The following is an 18074-nucleotide window of genomic DNA, read 5'->3' as shown; positions in this document are numbered from 1 at the left end:
GAGTTAAACCAAGTAACAGTGGCAAAGAAATCAAAGACTTCGGAAGTTTGGAAAGATGTTGGAGTCGAGGAGGCATAATTGTTTTAACACAACCTTTAAGTTGGAGGTTTTGAACTTTGATATCAATTCATCATCACCATTATTGAAACTACGGTACTTTTTTCAAATTCCAAAGTAATGCCTTTGAATTCCCCAGTGCTGATAATGAGATTTGAATTTCATCATTTGGTCTTTGGAGGACTGATCAGTATTTTAACCACTATCTTTCGAGAACTGTTAGCTCTGCTCTCACAGTTCTTGATAATTAGTAATCTGATTAAGCTCCAGGCCTTGGCTTGGATCCATCAAACCTTTCTTTCTTTCATAATGTACACAGGGTTAACTTACGTATGTCAAAATTACTCTTCCTCTGATGGGAGGAAGGGATTTGCAACATGCCTAAAAAGTACTTGACAACTTTCCAGGAGGGAGATTATTAGGTGAGCTAAAAATGGTGGAGTTTCTGGGCAAAAAATGGTTGCAGCTAAGCTGTTGTCTGATTGAAATAAAGCAGTTGGTAGAAGAGAGAGATCAGGAATGGACCTCCTCAGTCCTGTTGCCTGATTCAAACTCAGAGGTAACATATCTCAATGACACTCTCCTCTTCTCATCCCATATCCCTTAATCAAAGATCAAGGATCAAGTTTATTCACCGTATAAATTTACATATATTGGGTAATTGCTGTGGTGTCTTGACATTACATGCAACAAAACGTTACACAATTACGCAGAATAAATAATTATATAAAAATTGAGTTAGAAGTACAGATATAGCATAAGATCCGCATTAATACATAAAATCATCATGTATTTACAACGTAAGCAGCATTATAAAAAGTGGTTAAAGTGTTTACGGTGCAGTGACTGAGGTAGTAGATGGGGAGGGAGGTGAAGGGCTAACTATCTATCCATTTGACTTGATCAGATTAATTGCCCAGGGGAAGAAACTTTTAAGATGGTGTGATGTTCTTAAGATCAAATAGCAGGAAGAGTTAAGCCATAAGGCTTCACGTAACAAGGTCAGACAATCTTCCAATCCAGCAACTCCAAGAAGTTGAGTCAGGGTAGAAGAGTTGGGAAGTGTTGGTAGTGCCCTGGCATTAGTACTGGAACTGCTTTCTTTTCCTTCTTGGCCGGTCCCTTGGAATCAAGGAAGTGTTGCTTCCACTCTGCCTGTGTGGCAACCAATGAGGTTGATGTGGCAACCACAGACTCTTCCGCAGGTGGGGCAGGAGGTGGCTGAGGGGGTCAAGAGAATAGGACATTTGTGAAATGGCATGCACCTCTTGACACCCAAAGGGGCTTCTGTGAGCTCCTGAGCTTTTTAGTGTCATCCTAAATCAGAATTGGGTTTAGTATCACTGACATACAGTATGTTGTGAAATGTGTTGTTTTGTGGCTGCAGCACAGTGCAATACACAGAAACTATAAATTACAATAACTATATATTTAAAATTAAACTAAATATGTAGTGCAAAGATAGAGTGAAAATAGTGAGGTAGTGTTCAAGGGTTGGTTCAGAGTCTGATGGCAGAGGGGAAGAAGCTGTTCCTAAAACATTGAGTGTGTGTTCAGGCTCCTGTACCTCCTCTCTGGTGGTAGTAATAAGAAGTGAGCATGTCCTGCCTTCTACTGACTATTTTATTTCAGTTTAACTGCCACCCACTTTTTGCCCAGTATCTCCAGCTTTTTGAGCTCAACTAACATCCTCTCATGTGGATAGTTGTCAAACTTATTAGGCGTGTTGCAAATCCCTTCCTCCTATCAGATGAAAGGGTCCTTTTGATGTACGTAAGTGAACACTTTGTACATAATGAAATACTGCTTCAATTTCACTGATCTTAAGTTAGGGATTCCCAGGAATTGTCAAAACATGACATTTACTTCAAGCAGGTTTTATGCACCTCCTTGAATCTCTACCTCAATCCACACTTCTTGTGATAGAGCTTGGAACAGAGTGCCTGATTCGGCAGTCTGGTGCCAAGCAGGTGAATGACATGGCCTGCATTGTGGAGCCGACTAGGTGAAATCAAGCTCTCAGTGTTGGGGACATTGCCCTGGTGAACACTCTGACAGTAGTTCATTTATCCTGCCAGAGAATTTGGAATGCTCCATGGAGATAATGTCGGTTATCTCTCTCCAGTGCCTTCAGGTGCCTGCTCAAGGTAGTCCAAGTCTTGGTAGCTTTCCAGAGATCAGAGATTACTGTAACCTAATATACCATTTGTTTTGTCTTCAAATACCCTTTCTCTCAAATAGTCAGATCCCACACTGGCACACTGAAGGCAGTGGTGAGTGTCACCATCAATGTCTGTCTTTGTTGAATGTTCAGTCCACTGTTCCTCCCAAGCTGCACGGGTGCACAGCCACGCAGTAACTCAAATGCTTCCACGCACATAGCCTTTGTTGCCACACAAATGGAGCTGGACACAACTAGTAAAAGATTATGAAATGTTAAAGATTTTCTTTGTTATATTGTATTTCTTTATATCCTTCAATTAATAAATAAAATCAGAAGTATGTGATTGTTCAGTTTTCTTTCTAAATATTCATAGTATGCATATTACAAAAAAAAAACACAATTGAAGTGCCACGCACTTCTCAGGCTGCATAAAAATTTCCTGTTCAGAGCAACGGTTGGTCAGTGCAGCTGTAAAAAAATTAGAGGGAACACCATGAACATTTATTGTCAGTGAGGCTGGGTGGAAGCTTATTCACACTTAACCCATGCAAGTCACTTGACGTCCGAGCTGACACAGAGCAATTATAGGTTCTGAATCCAAATCAAATGGTGACTACCAAAACCAGCAGAGTGATTGTAACAGATTTATCATTAATCTAACCTGTTTCCAAATTGGGATTTTTCACCATTAGTAATATGGTAGGAGGCTCCAAGATATTGCAGTGCTATTAGCTTCAACATAAAGGTTAACTTGGGAATAACACAAATAAACCACATTCAAGACATCTTGCAACATCTACATTCTTAAGGAGTGATAGGAGGTTTTCAACCTTAAACAGTGACCATCCTGTCAAGATCTTTCATTTGCAATCGGTAATATTAAAAATGACGCCAGCGTTACTACAAGTAAAAATTAATTCCCAAATATAAAATGGCAATTAAGCAGAATTGCTTATTATGAAGGATATTAATAAGGTTGAAAGAGTGCAGAGAAGGTTTACAAGGATGTTGCCGGGACTTGAGAAACTGAGTTACAGAGAAAGGTTGAATAGGTTAGGACTTTATTCCCTGGAGCATAGAAGAATGAGGGGAGATTTGATAGATGTGTATAAAATTACGTTGGGTATAGATAGAGTGAACGCAAGCAGGCTTTTTCCACTGAGGCTAGGGGAGAAAAAAAACAGAGGACATGGGTTAAGGGTGAAAAGGGAAAAGTTTAAAGGGAACATTAGGGTGGGGGGCTTCTTCACACAGAGAGTAGTGGGAGTGTGGAATGAGCTGCCAGATGAAGCGGTGAACGCAGGCTCACTTATAACATTGAAGAAAAACTTGGACAGGTACATAGATGAGAGGGGTATGGAGGAATATGGTCTAGGTGCAGGTCAGTGGGACTAGGCTGAAAAAGGGTTTGGCACAGCCAAGAAGGGCCAAAAGGCCTGTTTCTGTGCTGTAATGTTCTATGGTTCTATGAGTGGGTTTATCTGTGAGACAATTGTTCACTGTTTTGGATGGAACACCTTTTCTTTACTCATACCCTCCTACCCTTCCCTATCATACAAGTAACTTTGATCAGACAGAGCAACATGAAGATGGACTCACCTCTGTTCTGTGTTGAAGAGAGCAAATATGTGCTTGCTGGACATAAACCCTTTCTCTATGTCACGCAGCTTCAGGTTATCGAGAGGCAACATGTATTTCTTCTCTTTCTCCTGCAAGACAGTAATGTTGAGCAATAAATCATCTTTCCCTGTGCTCCCAGGATGGAGAGGGCTGAAGAAGTAATATCTTGTTCTAATGGCACACACAAATCATGAACATCAAACTCTTGCTCATTATCCTTATAACATTACAACAAACATTTTATAGAAAGCCTATAGGTCGGCTTTTTCGAGCAGTTTGTGGTCGAGTCCACGAGGGGAAAGACAGTTCTGGAATGGGTGTTGTGTAATGAATTATATTTGATTAAGGAACTTAAGGTAGAGGAACCCTTAGGAGACAGTGATCAGAATATGATAGAATTCATCCTGCAGTTTGAGAGGGAGAAGCTGAAGTCAGATGTATCAGTATTACTGAGGATTTACAGAGGTGTGAACAAGAGCTGGTCAAAGTTGTTTGGAAGGGGACACTAAGGGAGGATGAGGCAACCAAAGGGAAAAAAGGAAGTCAAAGACAGCATAAAAGCAAAAGAGAGGGCATATATCAAAAAATACTAGGAAATTAGAGGATTAGGAAGCTTTTAAATACTAACAGAAAGCAACTAGAAAAACAATAAGGAGAGAAAAGATGGATGTATGCTGGCCAAAAATATCAAAGAGAATACCAGAAGTTTTTTTGGAAATATAAAGAGTAAAAGAGAAATGAGAGTGTATATTGGAGTGCTGGAAAAAGACGTGGAGAAGTAGTGATGGGGGGAAAAAAAAGCAAATGAACTTAATAAGCACTTTGCGTCAGTCTTTGCTGTGAAAGACACTATCGGTATGCCAGAAATTCAAGTGGGTCAAGGGGCAGAAGTGAATGTAGTTGCTATTACTAAGGAGAAAGTGCTTGGGAACCGAAAAGTCTGAAGGTAGATAAGTCAACTTAACCAGATGGACTGCATCACAGGGTTCTGAAGTAGGTAGCTGAAAAGATTGTGGAGGTATTAGTAATAATCTTTCAAAAATTACTAGATTTTTGAATGGTTCCAGAGGACTGGAAATTTGCAAATGTCACTCCATTGTTTAAGAAGTGAGGGAGGCAGAAGAAAGGAAATTATAGACCAGTTAGCCTGACTTCAGTGGTTGGGCAGATATTAGGGTCCATTATTAAGGATGAGGTTTTGGGATACTAGGAGGCACATGATAAAGTAGGCCAAAGTCAACATGGGTTTCTTAAGGGGAAAACTTGCCTGACAAATCTGTTGGAATTCTTTGAGGAAATAACAGGCAGGATAGACAAAGGGCAGTCAGTGGATGTTGTTCACTTGGATTTTCAGAAGGCCTTTGATAAGGTGCCGCACATGAGGCTGCTTAACAAGATAAAAGCCCATGATGTTACAAGAAAGATACTAGCATGGTAGAAGATTGGCTGATAGGTGAGGTAGTGATAAGTAAGTGAGAAGAGGTGAAAGCTCAGAATGGGGAATAGAGGAAGGGGCGGGGGAATTTTTTTTGAAGAACATTAACAAGGGCTAGGGCTATACATCCTGTAAAGACACTGCCGCAATGTCAAACCACTTCTGTAGAAAAATTTGCCAATACATTCATGGGCATGGACCATGATTGCCCACATCATTCGACACAGCACATAACGATGATGATGATGATCTATGAAAAGATGTGCTGGCATTGGAGAGGGTCCAGAGGAAGTTCATGAGAATGATCCCAGGAATGAAAGGGTTAATGTATGAGGAGTGTTCAATCGCCCTGGGCCTGTATTCACTGAAGTTCAGAAGAATGAGGGGGGAATCTCATTGAAACCTAGCAAATATTGAAAGGCCTAGACAGAGTAGATGCTGAGAGGATGCTTCTTGTACAGGGTGAGCCTAGAATCAGAAAATACAGCCTCAGAATAGAGATAAGAAGGAATTTCTTTAGACAAAAACCTGTGGAATTCATTGCATTGACAGCTGTGGAACCCAAGTCATTGAGTATATTTAAAGTAGAGTTTGCAAGGTTCTTGGTTAGTCAGGGTGTTGAAGGGTACAGGGAGAAAGCAGGAGGATGGGGCTGAGGGGAAGGGCTGAGTGGTCTAATCTTGCTCCTACGTCTTATGGTCTTACAAAGACTCAATAAACCAAACATAGGTAGAGGGCAGGATTCTGAGGGAAGGTTAACATTTATAATTTATTTCATTATAAGCCTAAATATGAAGCCAAAACCCAAACCGTAAGACATCTTTAAGTTTAAAGCAATTAGGAAACGAAGGGCAGTGAATGCCTCCCACATCTTCAAACTCCTCAGAGCCAGTAAACATCTGAGATGTCTAGTCCCTGAGGAAACAAGGCGTTTCACAGCATCAACACAGGATCTTCAGCCCAACTCATCCATGTTGACCAAGTCAAACTTGTCCCATTTGTCAGTGCTCAGTCCATATCCCTTTAAACCCTACCTGTCTAAACATCGTTTAAATGCTGTAATTATGGTCACCTCTCCTTGAAGACTTCAGCAGAACTCGTACCACCCACACCCCTCTTTACTTTGGCTGCACAGACTGAAAACTGCAGTTTCAAACTCCTGGAAGTGCACATCATAACAAACTCTCAATCCCAGAACACATCCTATACCGTCAAGAAAGCTCAGCAACGCCTCTACTTTCTACGGAGACTTTGCACATTCATTCCGACGGCACTCTACGGATGCCCAGTAAAGAGCTTCCTAACAAGATGCATCACTGCTAGGTGCAGAAACTGACTTGTGGTGCAGAAGCTCTGCAATGGGTAGTCAAACTTTCCCATGCATCACTGGCACCAGCCTACCAACTCTCAAGGGCATACAAACAGAAAGGTGCCAGAAATGGACTAGAAGCATCATGAAGGATCCCACCCACCCTGCTCATGGGCTGTTTGTCCCACTCCCAACAGGGAGAAGGCTATGCAACATCTGCACCAGGACAACCAGACTCAAAACCAGTTACTTTCCCCAAGCAGTTAGGCTGAGCAACACCTCCACCTACTAACTCCATCACTACCTTATTATTTCCTGTCAGTTCCCTTATGTACAGCCCAGCATCAGTTTACAGATGGACAATCAATATGCATTTATATTTATTGTATGTTTATTATTATTATTGTGTTCTTTATAGTTTGTGTTTTCTGAGCTGCATCAGATTCAGAGAAACAATTTCTTTCTCTTTACACTTGTGTATAGGAAATGACATTGAACAACTTGAATCTCTACAATTTCCTTTGGCAGTTTGCTCTGTATACCTATCATTCTCTGTGTGAAAGTTGACCCTCAGGTACCCTTTAAATCTTTCCCCTTTCACCTTAAAATTATACACTCTGGTTTTAGACTCCCCTACCCAGTGAAAAACACTTTGACCATTCTACACCTTCCTGAATTTATAAACCTCGGTAAGGTCACAGTGCAGACAAGAAAGCCCTAGTCCATCCATCCTCTCTACAACCCAGGCTCTTTTGTCTTGGTAACATTCTCCTGAATCTCTCCTGCACCCTTTTATGAAATCCTTTCTAGCTGTGCATTGCTGGTAATTCTGAGGCAAGAGTGAGAGTTAGCTTGTGCGCAGAGAGCTTCCACAAACAACAGTGAAACCTTGCAGCAGCATTTGTTGAGAAAAATAACTAGAATGGGCACTGAGTATAAAACCATATTGTGTTGCAATGATTAAGTTTCTGAACCAGTAGCCAGAGCTCTGGATGATTGACCCAGAAAGAGGAGTTTAAATCCCACCATGGCAGCTGTTTAATTTAAATTTAAGTAATTAAGAATGTCTCAAATCTAAAAAACATAACTTGTCTCACTAATGGTCAACACAAACTACTGGAAGCAGGTCAGTCCAAGCCATACCAACCAGCTGTAGCCACAGGCCTAACAGAAGGGTCTCGACTCAAAACGTTGACTGCTTCTTTCAACAGATGCTGCCCGACCTGCTGAGCTCATCCAGCTGTTTTGTACGTCTTGATCTGACCACAGCATCTGCAGTGAACTTTGTGATCACACTCTAGATCAGTACATTAAGGCTCTTTTGGATGGACAGTTCTGCAACATGGCTATCACATCCTTGACAGGAGGACTCTGGGGTGATTTTGTCATGGACAGACGAATAGCCGGAGTGTCAGCAGTATAATACTGTTCTTAAAGATCCAGGTTAGCTGCTTAAAGCCATGGGATCTGCCTTGCACCAGAGTGGCCGCTCAGACGAGGCAGCCACTGAGGTCTGCAGCACCCATAATTCATAGCAGCAGAGAAAGACCCCATCTGTGGCATGAGGTGCACTACATTCTGGGAGATCGGACACACATCCCACTAACTGCCTTACTAGAAAAGTTTCAACTCTGCATCATACTAAGCATCTTTTCTTTTAAAAGTAGTTATTCTGGTGGAAAATGGTCAATGCTCCTGACAATCATGCTGTGCTTTTCTATGCAAATGGCTGACATGCTTAGCAAGTGATATCACTGGTGTGCCCCTCAATGCATGATGCCACAGCACCAGATAAGAACATTTGCTCATCCCTCACAGGCCCTACATGTTTAATTTTAAAAGATAGTTGTCCTGGTGCTGTCAGGTAGCAGAGGGAGTTCTACCGCTCCCATAAAGGAAATCAGACATACTTCATAACATTAACTGGTACCCTTGAGGCAGCAGAGCTAAATGAGATTTCTCTATGAGCTAGCAGAACAGATGCTAGAACAATAAATCTTGAATCAGTCCATTTCTCAGCTGTAATTCAGATTTTTAAGGCCAACATGGCAAGTGGAAAGCACATGCAATATATCTTAAAGTTGACCACATTGGCTTTGAACAGGAGATTAGGAATGTTACCAAATACCGTAACAAACCCCGGCAGATACAGAGAACCATAGAACATTACAGCACAGAGACAGGCCCTTCAGCCCTTCTTGGCTGTGCTGAACCAGTTTTCTGCCTAATCCCACTGACCTGCACCTGGACCTTATCCCTCCATACCCCTCTCATCCATGTACCTGTCCAAGTTTTTCTTAAATGTTATAAGTGAGCCCGCATTTACTTCATCTGGCAGCTTATTCCACACTCCCACCACTGTCTGTGTGAAGAAGACCCCCCCCCTAATGTTCCCTTTAAACTTTTCCCCCTTCACCCTTAACCCATGTCCTCTGGTTTTTTTTCTCTGCTAGCCTCAGTGGAAAAAACCTGCTTGCATTCACTCTATCTATACCCAACATAATTTTATACACCTCTATCAAATCTCCCCTCATTCTTCTACGCTCCAGGGAATAAAGTCCTAACCTATTCAACCTTCCTCTGTAACTCAGTTTCTCAATTCCCGGCAACATCCTTGTAAACCTTCTCTGTACTCTTTCAAACTTATTAATATCCTTCCAGTTGTATCATGGCCTGGAACAGCAATTCCAATGCACAGGAATGCAAGAGGCCACAGAAAGTAGTGGAGACAGCCCAATACGTCAGGGACAAAGCCCTCCCCATTACAGGCCATTACAAGCCCTCCCCATTACGGGCCATCAGATAGAGCCCTCCCCACCATAGAATACATCAACACGCTGCGTTGTTGTAGGAAAGCAGCACCCAACATCAGGGATCCCCATCACCCAGGCCACACTCTCCTCACTGTTGCCATCAGGAAAAAGGTACAGGAGCCTCTGAACTCACACCACTAGGCTGAGGAACAGTTGTCACTCCTCAACCATCAGGCTCTTGAACCAAAGGGGATAACTTCACTCAACTTCACTTGCCCCACAACCTATAGACTCATTTTCAAGGGCTCTTCACCTCATAGTCTTGAGATTTATTGTTTATTTATTTATTATTATTATTTCTTTCTTTTTGTATTTGCACAGTTTGTTGTCTTTTGCACGTTGGTTGGTGCAGTCTTTCATTGATTGTATTATGGTTATTATTCTTCTATGGATTTATTGAGTATGCCCACAAGAAAATAATCTCAGGGTTGTACATGGTGACATATATATACTTTGATAATAAATTTACTTTAAACTTGAATTAATGCATTGATGCAGAAGGATTGATGCATTTTTGATGAACTCTCAACTTTCTTCAAGATGACTTCCATTAAAATCTTCAACTTATCCTCAGAGAGAGGGTGTCATTGGCAACGTGGCATTTAAGTCCAATTCCTGTTGTTCTTAGAAAATGATTGCCCAGTTTGATACAAGTAAGTTATTTACTAAGTGTGGGGCTAGAGTTATAGATAGACCAGGCTGGGTAGAGACTGCAGATTCTCTACATGAGATCAGTAAATTAGCTCTAATTTCACAACTGTTCTACAGCTGATACCATTACTTCCTGATTCTTTTTTGACTGAATTCAGAGCTTTAAATTGTTGCGGGAAATTGGCTCTCACATGCTCTGGTTTAAAAATCCAAATGGGTAGATCACTACTCCCCACACAACCATTACACTATTAAACCCATTTAGCTGCACGATCCTACTCTGCAGTAGAAAAGGCCAGTGGCATTCAAGGCCTTGTTTAGGAGTTAGTCATTATAGAGAAGTCCAGCACAAATGACTCTCATCGGGTGAATTATCAGCCACTTTAGGGTGGGGAATACTCTCACTTTCAAGATAGAAGGTTATGGTTCAAGCCTCACTCCGGGGGTCTGGACATGTAGAACTGAAGTATTGGACTGAATAGAGATCAGACCATGGCTCCACAGTGACCATTAATCACTTATTTACACTAATCCTACCTTCACCTCATTTTACTTACTTCCCACGCTCTCACCAACTCCTCCCAGGCTCTGCCACAGACCTATACGCTATGGGTAATTTACAAGGCCAATTAATCTACCACGTATCTTTGGGGTGTTGGAGGAAATGGGAGGAAACCGATACAGCCACAGGGAGAATGTGCAGACTCCACACTTATAGTACCTGAGGTCAGCATTGAATCCTGGTCTCTGGCACTCTGAGCTGGTGATTTTATTAGTTGCTCCATTCTGTCACCTATTTGAAGATATATCTTTAAAACGAGGCTTGGGTGGATGGAGAGGCTCCCGTGACCTTATTTTGAATTGGAAAGCAGTTATACTCTGACCTCTCCCCTGTTTCACCTGCAGCCATTAGCTCTAGCCTGTAATACTGGGAAATGGAACTCCTGTAGTGGTCATTTGGGTGGAGGGGTGGAGGTACATCTCTACCAAAGGAGGTGTAAGTTGCTCCTTCCCTCCGCTAGCCTGCAGGTCACCCTTGGGCAAGGTGTAGCACCTGCTTATCCTCTGAATCAGGGTCACGTGAAGCCTTGGGAGCAGCTGGTGCATGTCACAAGTCCTGACATGCATAATCAGTTATGCGACCACTGATGCCAGGAAGACTGTCTCTGAAGACAGTCCTACTGATAATGGCTGGGATCACCCATCTTGTAAAGACACTGTCCAGAAGAAGGCAATGGCAAACCACTTCTGTAGAAAATTATCCAAAAGCAATCACGGTCATGGAAAGACCATGATCACCCACATCAGATGACATGGCATATAATGAATAAAGGATAATGGCCTGTACACTTCTCACTGCCTGCACTGTGAGACTTTGTGAGGTTGTGAAAGGCACAGTCTCACCCTTAATCCCCTCTGAAGAAGCAATAAAGCCCACACAGATATGTCCTGCTGCCAAGTCAGTGCACTCTTAGCTGCAGGGATGCAAAAGTTTAAAATTTCCTCTTGTCTAGCCAAGCAGCGCACCCTCCGCAGACACTGTGACCAACAGAATACCGCTCACAGTGACAGAACCATGAATTATAGTGTTGGCCGCAGCCAGGCTCTCTCTCCTATAACAAATACCCTACAAGTCACCGCTTTTTTCTAACATTACGTTCTGCTGAAGTTTAGTCTGAGGGGCTGAAACAGCTCTTAAATGACACTGAGAATCCCAATTTCCTTCAAAGAGACTGCTTAATATTAGTAACATCTGGAGTTAATAATCCAACTTACTGAACTGTCTGCCCCGTTTCATTATCAGAACTGCTGATCCCGCTCAAACAAAATATATCCAGCTGCACTATTTTAAGCATAGCAATTAAATAAACCAGTTCAGAGCTTTTCTCCCCCCCCTAACTCTGCATTTCTCCCAGTTTATTCAGACTGCACTGTAAGGGGGCCTCATTGCGGCAACCACCAGCAGGCCCTTGACAGTTTGGGTTTCCACGGCAACACCGCCAGCCAGGAGGAAATCATAGTGGAGCCCTTGGGAGAATGGAAGATTGATTGATGGCAGGTATAACCTGAAGTTCCTCCAGGCTGTCAGTGATCCCACATGGTTCCATTTACAGCAGGAACGCAGGTTTTGGAAAACTGATAGTGAAGCTGCTTTTCAGAGGGCCGCTGCTCTTACACTTCCATCTTAACCTCAGAAATAACACAAGAGGCCTGTTGCCCCTACTCCAGCCTACCAGGTCGATAACCTTCCACACTCTCATCATCCAAAAATCCACCCACCTCTGCTCTGAGTAGACTCGGCAACCAAGCAGCTAAAGGCGTGCAGGGGTTCAGATTTCCAAGTGGGAGAGTCTAAGACCAGGGGGCACAGGCTCAGAATAGAGGGACATCCCTGTAGAACAGAGATGAGGAGGAATTTCTTGAGCCAGAGGGTGGTGAATCTACGGAATTCATTGCCACAGATGGCTGTGGAGGCCAAGTTACTGGATATTTTTAAAGCTGATGTTGGTAGGGTCTCGATGAGTAAGAGTGTCAAATGTTCTGGGGGAAGGCAGGAGAATGGGGTTGAGAGGGAGAATAAGTCAGCCATGATCGGATGATGGAGCAGACCTGCAGGGCTGAATGGTCTAATTCTGTCCCTATGTCTTAAGACCTATGAATGAAGAAAGTTCTCCCCATCTCAGTGATCAACTTTGGGCTGTTGTCACCGGGTTTCAACTCTCCAGCTGTAGGACCAAGCCTCTCAGCAGCAACCCCACTGACCCCAAATTCTGCTGCTATCGTCTTCAATCCTTCGTAGTGCCAGCACGCCCAGTGTCTTTGGAAAGGCCACCTGGCGCCTCTGGCCTATTCTGCCGATTATTGGGTGGAGCTTGACCTGTATGTGAGAGACAGTGAGGGGGTGCAGGGTGAGCGGCCAGAGGCACTGCAGGGCTCATTCTACCACTGGCATTCAAGGTTTACATAAGTAGCTACCATTATTGATGAAAAGAACAGGAAATTACAATTCCATAACTCAAGCTCAAAATGACTGCTTTATACCAGGGACTAAATAACCTCTATGAATTGTATTCCAATTATTACCAGCTCTTATATCTCTGCCTTAGTGCTAGATTACACAATGTTTTGACTTCCTTTGGATATTGTGCCACGATACTGCTTTGGGAATGCAAGTCCATTGATCCATTCTGTCCACCTCCTTTCAGGATCCTCACTGTGACCCCATAACAATAATCCTTGGTCATAATGAGTTAATCAGTCTGTTCTTCCACGACTCTCTGTTCAACTGTATCCTTCTGATAACCTGCCCCAGCCTCCTTAAACTACTGAAATGGGCCAGACCAATGTTCTTGTTTCTTATTGTGGTCACCTTGTGGTCTGCCACGGAAGCTGCCAGTCTAGGGTCTCATTGTAGCCCACCCATACTTACACCCAGCCGATTATAAGGATCCTGAGGAGAGGGGGTCCATTTCTTCAGGACCCTTATTGTCAGCCAGGACTGTTTGCTCCACCAGCTTGGTCATACTCCAGAGATGAAGGCATTATGCATTCTGTTGTTCGTCACACTGTCCGCACTGCCAACAGGCAGGCTACCCCCACACAAAAATACCATTTCTCACACAGGTCCCTAGCAGATTCTGTGCCAATTAGCATGAAATACGGACTCTTAGGCTGAAAGGCAAACAGGATGACTGCGATGGGAAATAAGAAGGCAGGACAAAGACACAACTTGTCCCCACAAGAAGGGCACCTAACAATGCTTTTCTAAGTTCACGTCAAGCACTTCTGCTGGGCTGCCATTTATTACCCATCCTTAACTGGCCTTGAGAAGATGGGGTGAGCCCTGCATTCCTCTGCTGAAGAGACTCACCCAGTGCCGGTCCAGGATACAGATCCAACATTGGGAAAAGAGGCATGCCCAGTCATACAAATCAGAAAGAGGCCCTTCAGCCCAGCAAATCCACACTGATGATGGAACATCCAATTTTACACTAATGAGAAAATCTGCCGATGCTGGAAATCCGAGCAACACACAGAAAATGCTGGAGGAACTCAGCAGGACAGGCAGCTTCTGCGGAAAAGTGTAGTTGACATTTCAGGCTGAGACCCTTCAGCAGGAGTGATCCTGTTTTATTCCCTTCAGATTCCCATTGAATCCTCAGAAATCCTACCACTCACCTGCTTAACCCAGGGGCAATTTAAAGAGCTTAATTAACCTATAATCCACACAGCTTTAGGATGTGGATGGAAAAGGGGCACCCAAGGAAACCAGGTGGAGACAGGGACAATGCACAAACTACACACAGACAACAGCAGACTGAAGCAGGAGCTGAGAGTGCTGCTGGGTTACATCCTCATCGTTACTTGGAGAGGTATCTTTGGGGCAAGGAGGCAAAGGGGGTGAGGGATTGCCAAATTATGTGAGGCTGTTCAGCCAAGAAGCAGGGGCTGGTAAAGATCCAAATTAATGACAATAGGGAGCTCATGGGAGATGGAGAGGTTGGAGACAGACCCAAACTGTATTTCCTCCAGGCATTACTTGGTCTAACTGTCTCTGCTGGTTCCAGACATCCTTCCCCTCACACTTTACCCCTCTGACTCCCACCTCTCTCACATTCCCCTCACACCCTGCCTCTCTCACATCCCCCTTGCAACCACCCTCTCTCTCACACATACCCTTCATGATCTCCTCTCACACCTACCCTCTCTCATGCACACCCCTCGTAACCTCCCTCTCACGCCTTCCAGATATCACTCAGATCCCTGCCAACCGACACTTCCTCTCATTCAAGAAACATTTTATTTTAACATTTTCTCACTTATTTTCAACATCCTGTACATCCCCATCCTTCCCTTTCTGCATAACAATAGACAATAGGTGCAGGAATAGGCCATTCAGCCCTTCGAGCCAGCACCGCCATTCAATGTGATCATGGCTGATCATCCACAATCAGTACCCCATTCCTGCCTTCTCCCCATATCCCTTCACTCTACTATCTTTAAGAGCTCTGTCAAACTCTTTCTTGAAAGCATCCAGAGAAATGGCCTCCACTGCCTTCTGAGGCAGAGAATTCCATAGATCCACAACTCTCTGGGTGAAAACGTTTTTGCTCAACTCCTTTCTAAATGGCCTACCCCTTAAACTGTGGCCTCTGGACCTGGACTCCCCCAACATCGGGAACATGTTTCCTGCCTCTAGCGTGTCCAATCCCTTAATAATTAATAATATGTTTCAATCAGATCCCCTCTCATCCTTCTAAATTCCAGTGTATACAAGCCCAGTCGCTCCAATCTTTCAACATATGACAGTCCCACCATCCTTCTCTAGCTGCTATACTCTTCCCTAACTCCGTATTTACACAAACCTCTATCTCCTTCCCTATCTCTTCAAGCTCCCCTGGTAACTCCAGTAACCCCTCTACTTCTATTAACTCCTCCAGTAGCATCTTCAGGCACTAAACTTCTCACCACTTCTGCGTCCTGCAAACTTAAACCCTCATTATAACGCTCAGTATCTGCCCCTCTTCCCATTTTTGTAACCTCCTGCAACCTCTATACGCCCTTCTCTTTCTGCAACCACCTCCAGCCTCTATCAGCTGTTTCCTATCTCTGTAAACTCTTCAATCAAGGCCACCACAGTAGCACAGCAGTGGACACGATGCTACTGCAGATCGGAACATTCCGGAGTTCAATTTCAGCGCAGCCTGCAAGGAATTTGTACATTCTCCCTGTGAACGCATGGTTTTCCAAAGCTGTACCAGTTAGTAGATTAATTGATTATTGTAAATTGTCCTGTAATTAGCTAGTGTTGAATAGATAGGCTCCTGGGCAGTGCAGCTCGGTGGGTTGGAAGGGCCTGTATCTCTAAATAAATAAAAAATAAATAGAACTATTTAACCATTTCCATCTTTATCCCCTCCACCCTTCCCTGTATTCAAACAAGAGGACACGAGTTGAGAGTTAGGGGGCAAAAGTTTAAGGGTAACACGAGGGGGAATTTCTTTACTCAGAGTGTGGTAGCTGTGTGGAATGAGCTTCCTGTAGAAGTGGTAGAAGCAGGTTCGGTATTGTCATTTAAAGTAAAATTGGATAGGTATATGGACGGGAAAGGAATGGAGGGTTATGGGCTGAGTGCGGGTCAGTGGGACTAGGTGAGAGTAAGCGTTCGGCACGGACTAGAAAGGCCGAGATGGCCTGTTTCCGTGCTGTAATTGTTATATGTTTATATGGTTATATTCTCCAAGTTCTGGACCTCTCCTGACCTCAGTCACCTGCTTCTAGCCTCTGAGGTGGCTGTACACCACCAGCACTGGTCTCATGAACACCTCCAATGTTAACTGCTCCTCCACTGTCAACCGTACCCCCAATGGCAAGGTCAAAGCTCAGGAACTCTCTCCACTTCACTTCCTGCTCTTAAGAAACCTACCTCTTCTACAATGCCTCACCATCCTTTGCATGGCTCAACGTCAAATTTTGTTTGTCAATATCTTGAATTAAAGGAGTTGTACAATATGTTTGCATGAAAGTTGTTGGTGCTATTGCACTGGGGTAGCAGCCTAGACTGCTGACCTTGGGATTTGAGCTTATGATCTTTGACTCCAAGGAACAGATGCTGATGAACGACCCCCGCCAGGAGTAAGATATGTTAAAGTGCCGGGGTTGATTGTATTTAATGTATTTAAGTAAACTACTTAAGAACTTTTTAAAAGCTATTATTAATGCTTTTTGAGAGAGTGATTTAGATGCATATCATATTTTTACTGAGTTAAGTAATTAGTTTTGCTACAACAAGTGTATGGGACAGTGGAAAAAAATTTTGAATTTCCCCATGGGGATGAATAAAGTATCTATCTATCTATCTAGATTCCCCCTTCTCCAGCCCTTTATCTCATTCACCGATCAACTTCCCTGCTCTTTACTTCACCCCTCCCCCTCCCCCCCGTTTCATCTATCACCTCTCACCTATCACCTTGTACTTCTTCCTCCCCTCCCTCCACCTTCTTACCCTGACTTCGCCCTTTCCAGTCCTGATGAACGTCAACTGTTTACACTTTTCCACAGATGCTAAGATCCTCCACCATTTTGTGTGCGTTGCTTTCGATTTCCAGCATCTTCGTGTTTGGGATACTTGTGCTTTACTGAACCTCGAGGGGACTGCATTCTCAGAGGCTTCCCTCCACCCCTCAAAATGAAAACTCATACAGCAACAGCACAAAGTGGAGACAATCCCAATCAATAGACTACCTGCTTTTCCATCGATCCAGCTCAAGGCCTGGACAATGTGGAGGGATGCAGACCACTGTACTTAACCCAGTAGTCTAAGGTTCTCCAATGCCAGGAGTTGTCTAATGAAAGAGGAGACTTTCTCCTCATCAGCCTCAGAACCGCCCATCAGAAATGCAAGGCACCTCAAGGAAGAACAAACTGTGCCAACTAAAGCAAACACTGGGAGTCAGTCAGTGATAATGTGAAAGGAGGAGAAAGGGCAATAGTGTAGAAATGGGAAAGGAAATATAGTGTATTTAATATTTCTGTAATATTTGAGTACTATTGTAAATACTTTGTTTGATGAAGCATTTTTTGTTTGCTTACATAATTCATTATGGGTCATATGTAAAAAGTACGTGAATGGCACACGTCATTATGCCACCACATCACATGTGAGTGCCTCGCTGAAGAAAAACTAAGCACACCAGTATCTCTAGCTCCCATGTTTTTCTTTCGATTAGTTTCAAAACATAACAGAACATTCATAAATTTTGTTTCCCCAGCTGCAACAACAAGATACCCCCCACAAGTAGGAAAGGATCAGCAGCTTTTGGGAATTTTCTTTTGATATCTAGTGCTCAGGATACATATTTCCCCCGCCTGACCACACTTTGGGCTTCGAACAGGCACCACAAACAGCAAGCAGGACAAATTACACCAATGGACTGAGGAACTCTTATTTTAAAAATCCCTGCACATGAGAATGCTTTACAGAACTCTGCACGTGGTCCTTCCCTGGCGGCTCGATTTCCTCTG

At 43.5% G+C, this 18074-nt stretch overlaps 1 protein-coding gene across 12 annotated transcripts in view; it reads right to left on the bottom strand.

Moving 5' to 3' along the window:
* Positions 1-18074, bottom strand: part of LOC140731261 (dynamin-1) — a 239995-nt gene that overhangs the window by 42781 nt on the left and 179140 nt on the right. For all 12 annotated transcript variants that reach the window (XM_073052818.1, XM_073052819.1, XM_073052820.1 and 9 more), the window contains one exon: positions 3821-3930. In XM_073052818.1, the coding sequence (XP_072908919.1) occupies positions 3821-3930 (110 nt within the window). The remainder of the gene's footprint in view (positions 1-3820; positions 3931-18074) is intronic.

This window comes from Hemitrygon akajei, chromosome 7, assembly GCF_048418815.1.
Source record: "Hemitrygon akajei chromosome 7, sHemAka1.3, whole genome shotgun sequence".
In the NCBI taxonomy this organism is placed as follows: Eukaryota; Metazoa; Chordata; class Chondrichthyes; order Myliobatiformes; family Dasyatidae; genus Hemitrygon; species Hemitrygon akajei.
This window is presented reverse-complemented; position numbering and strand designations above follow the sequence as displayed.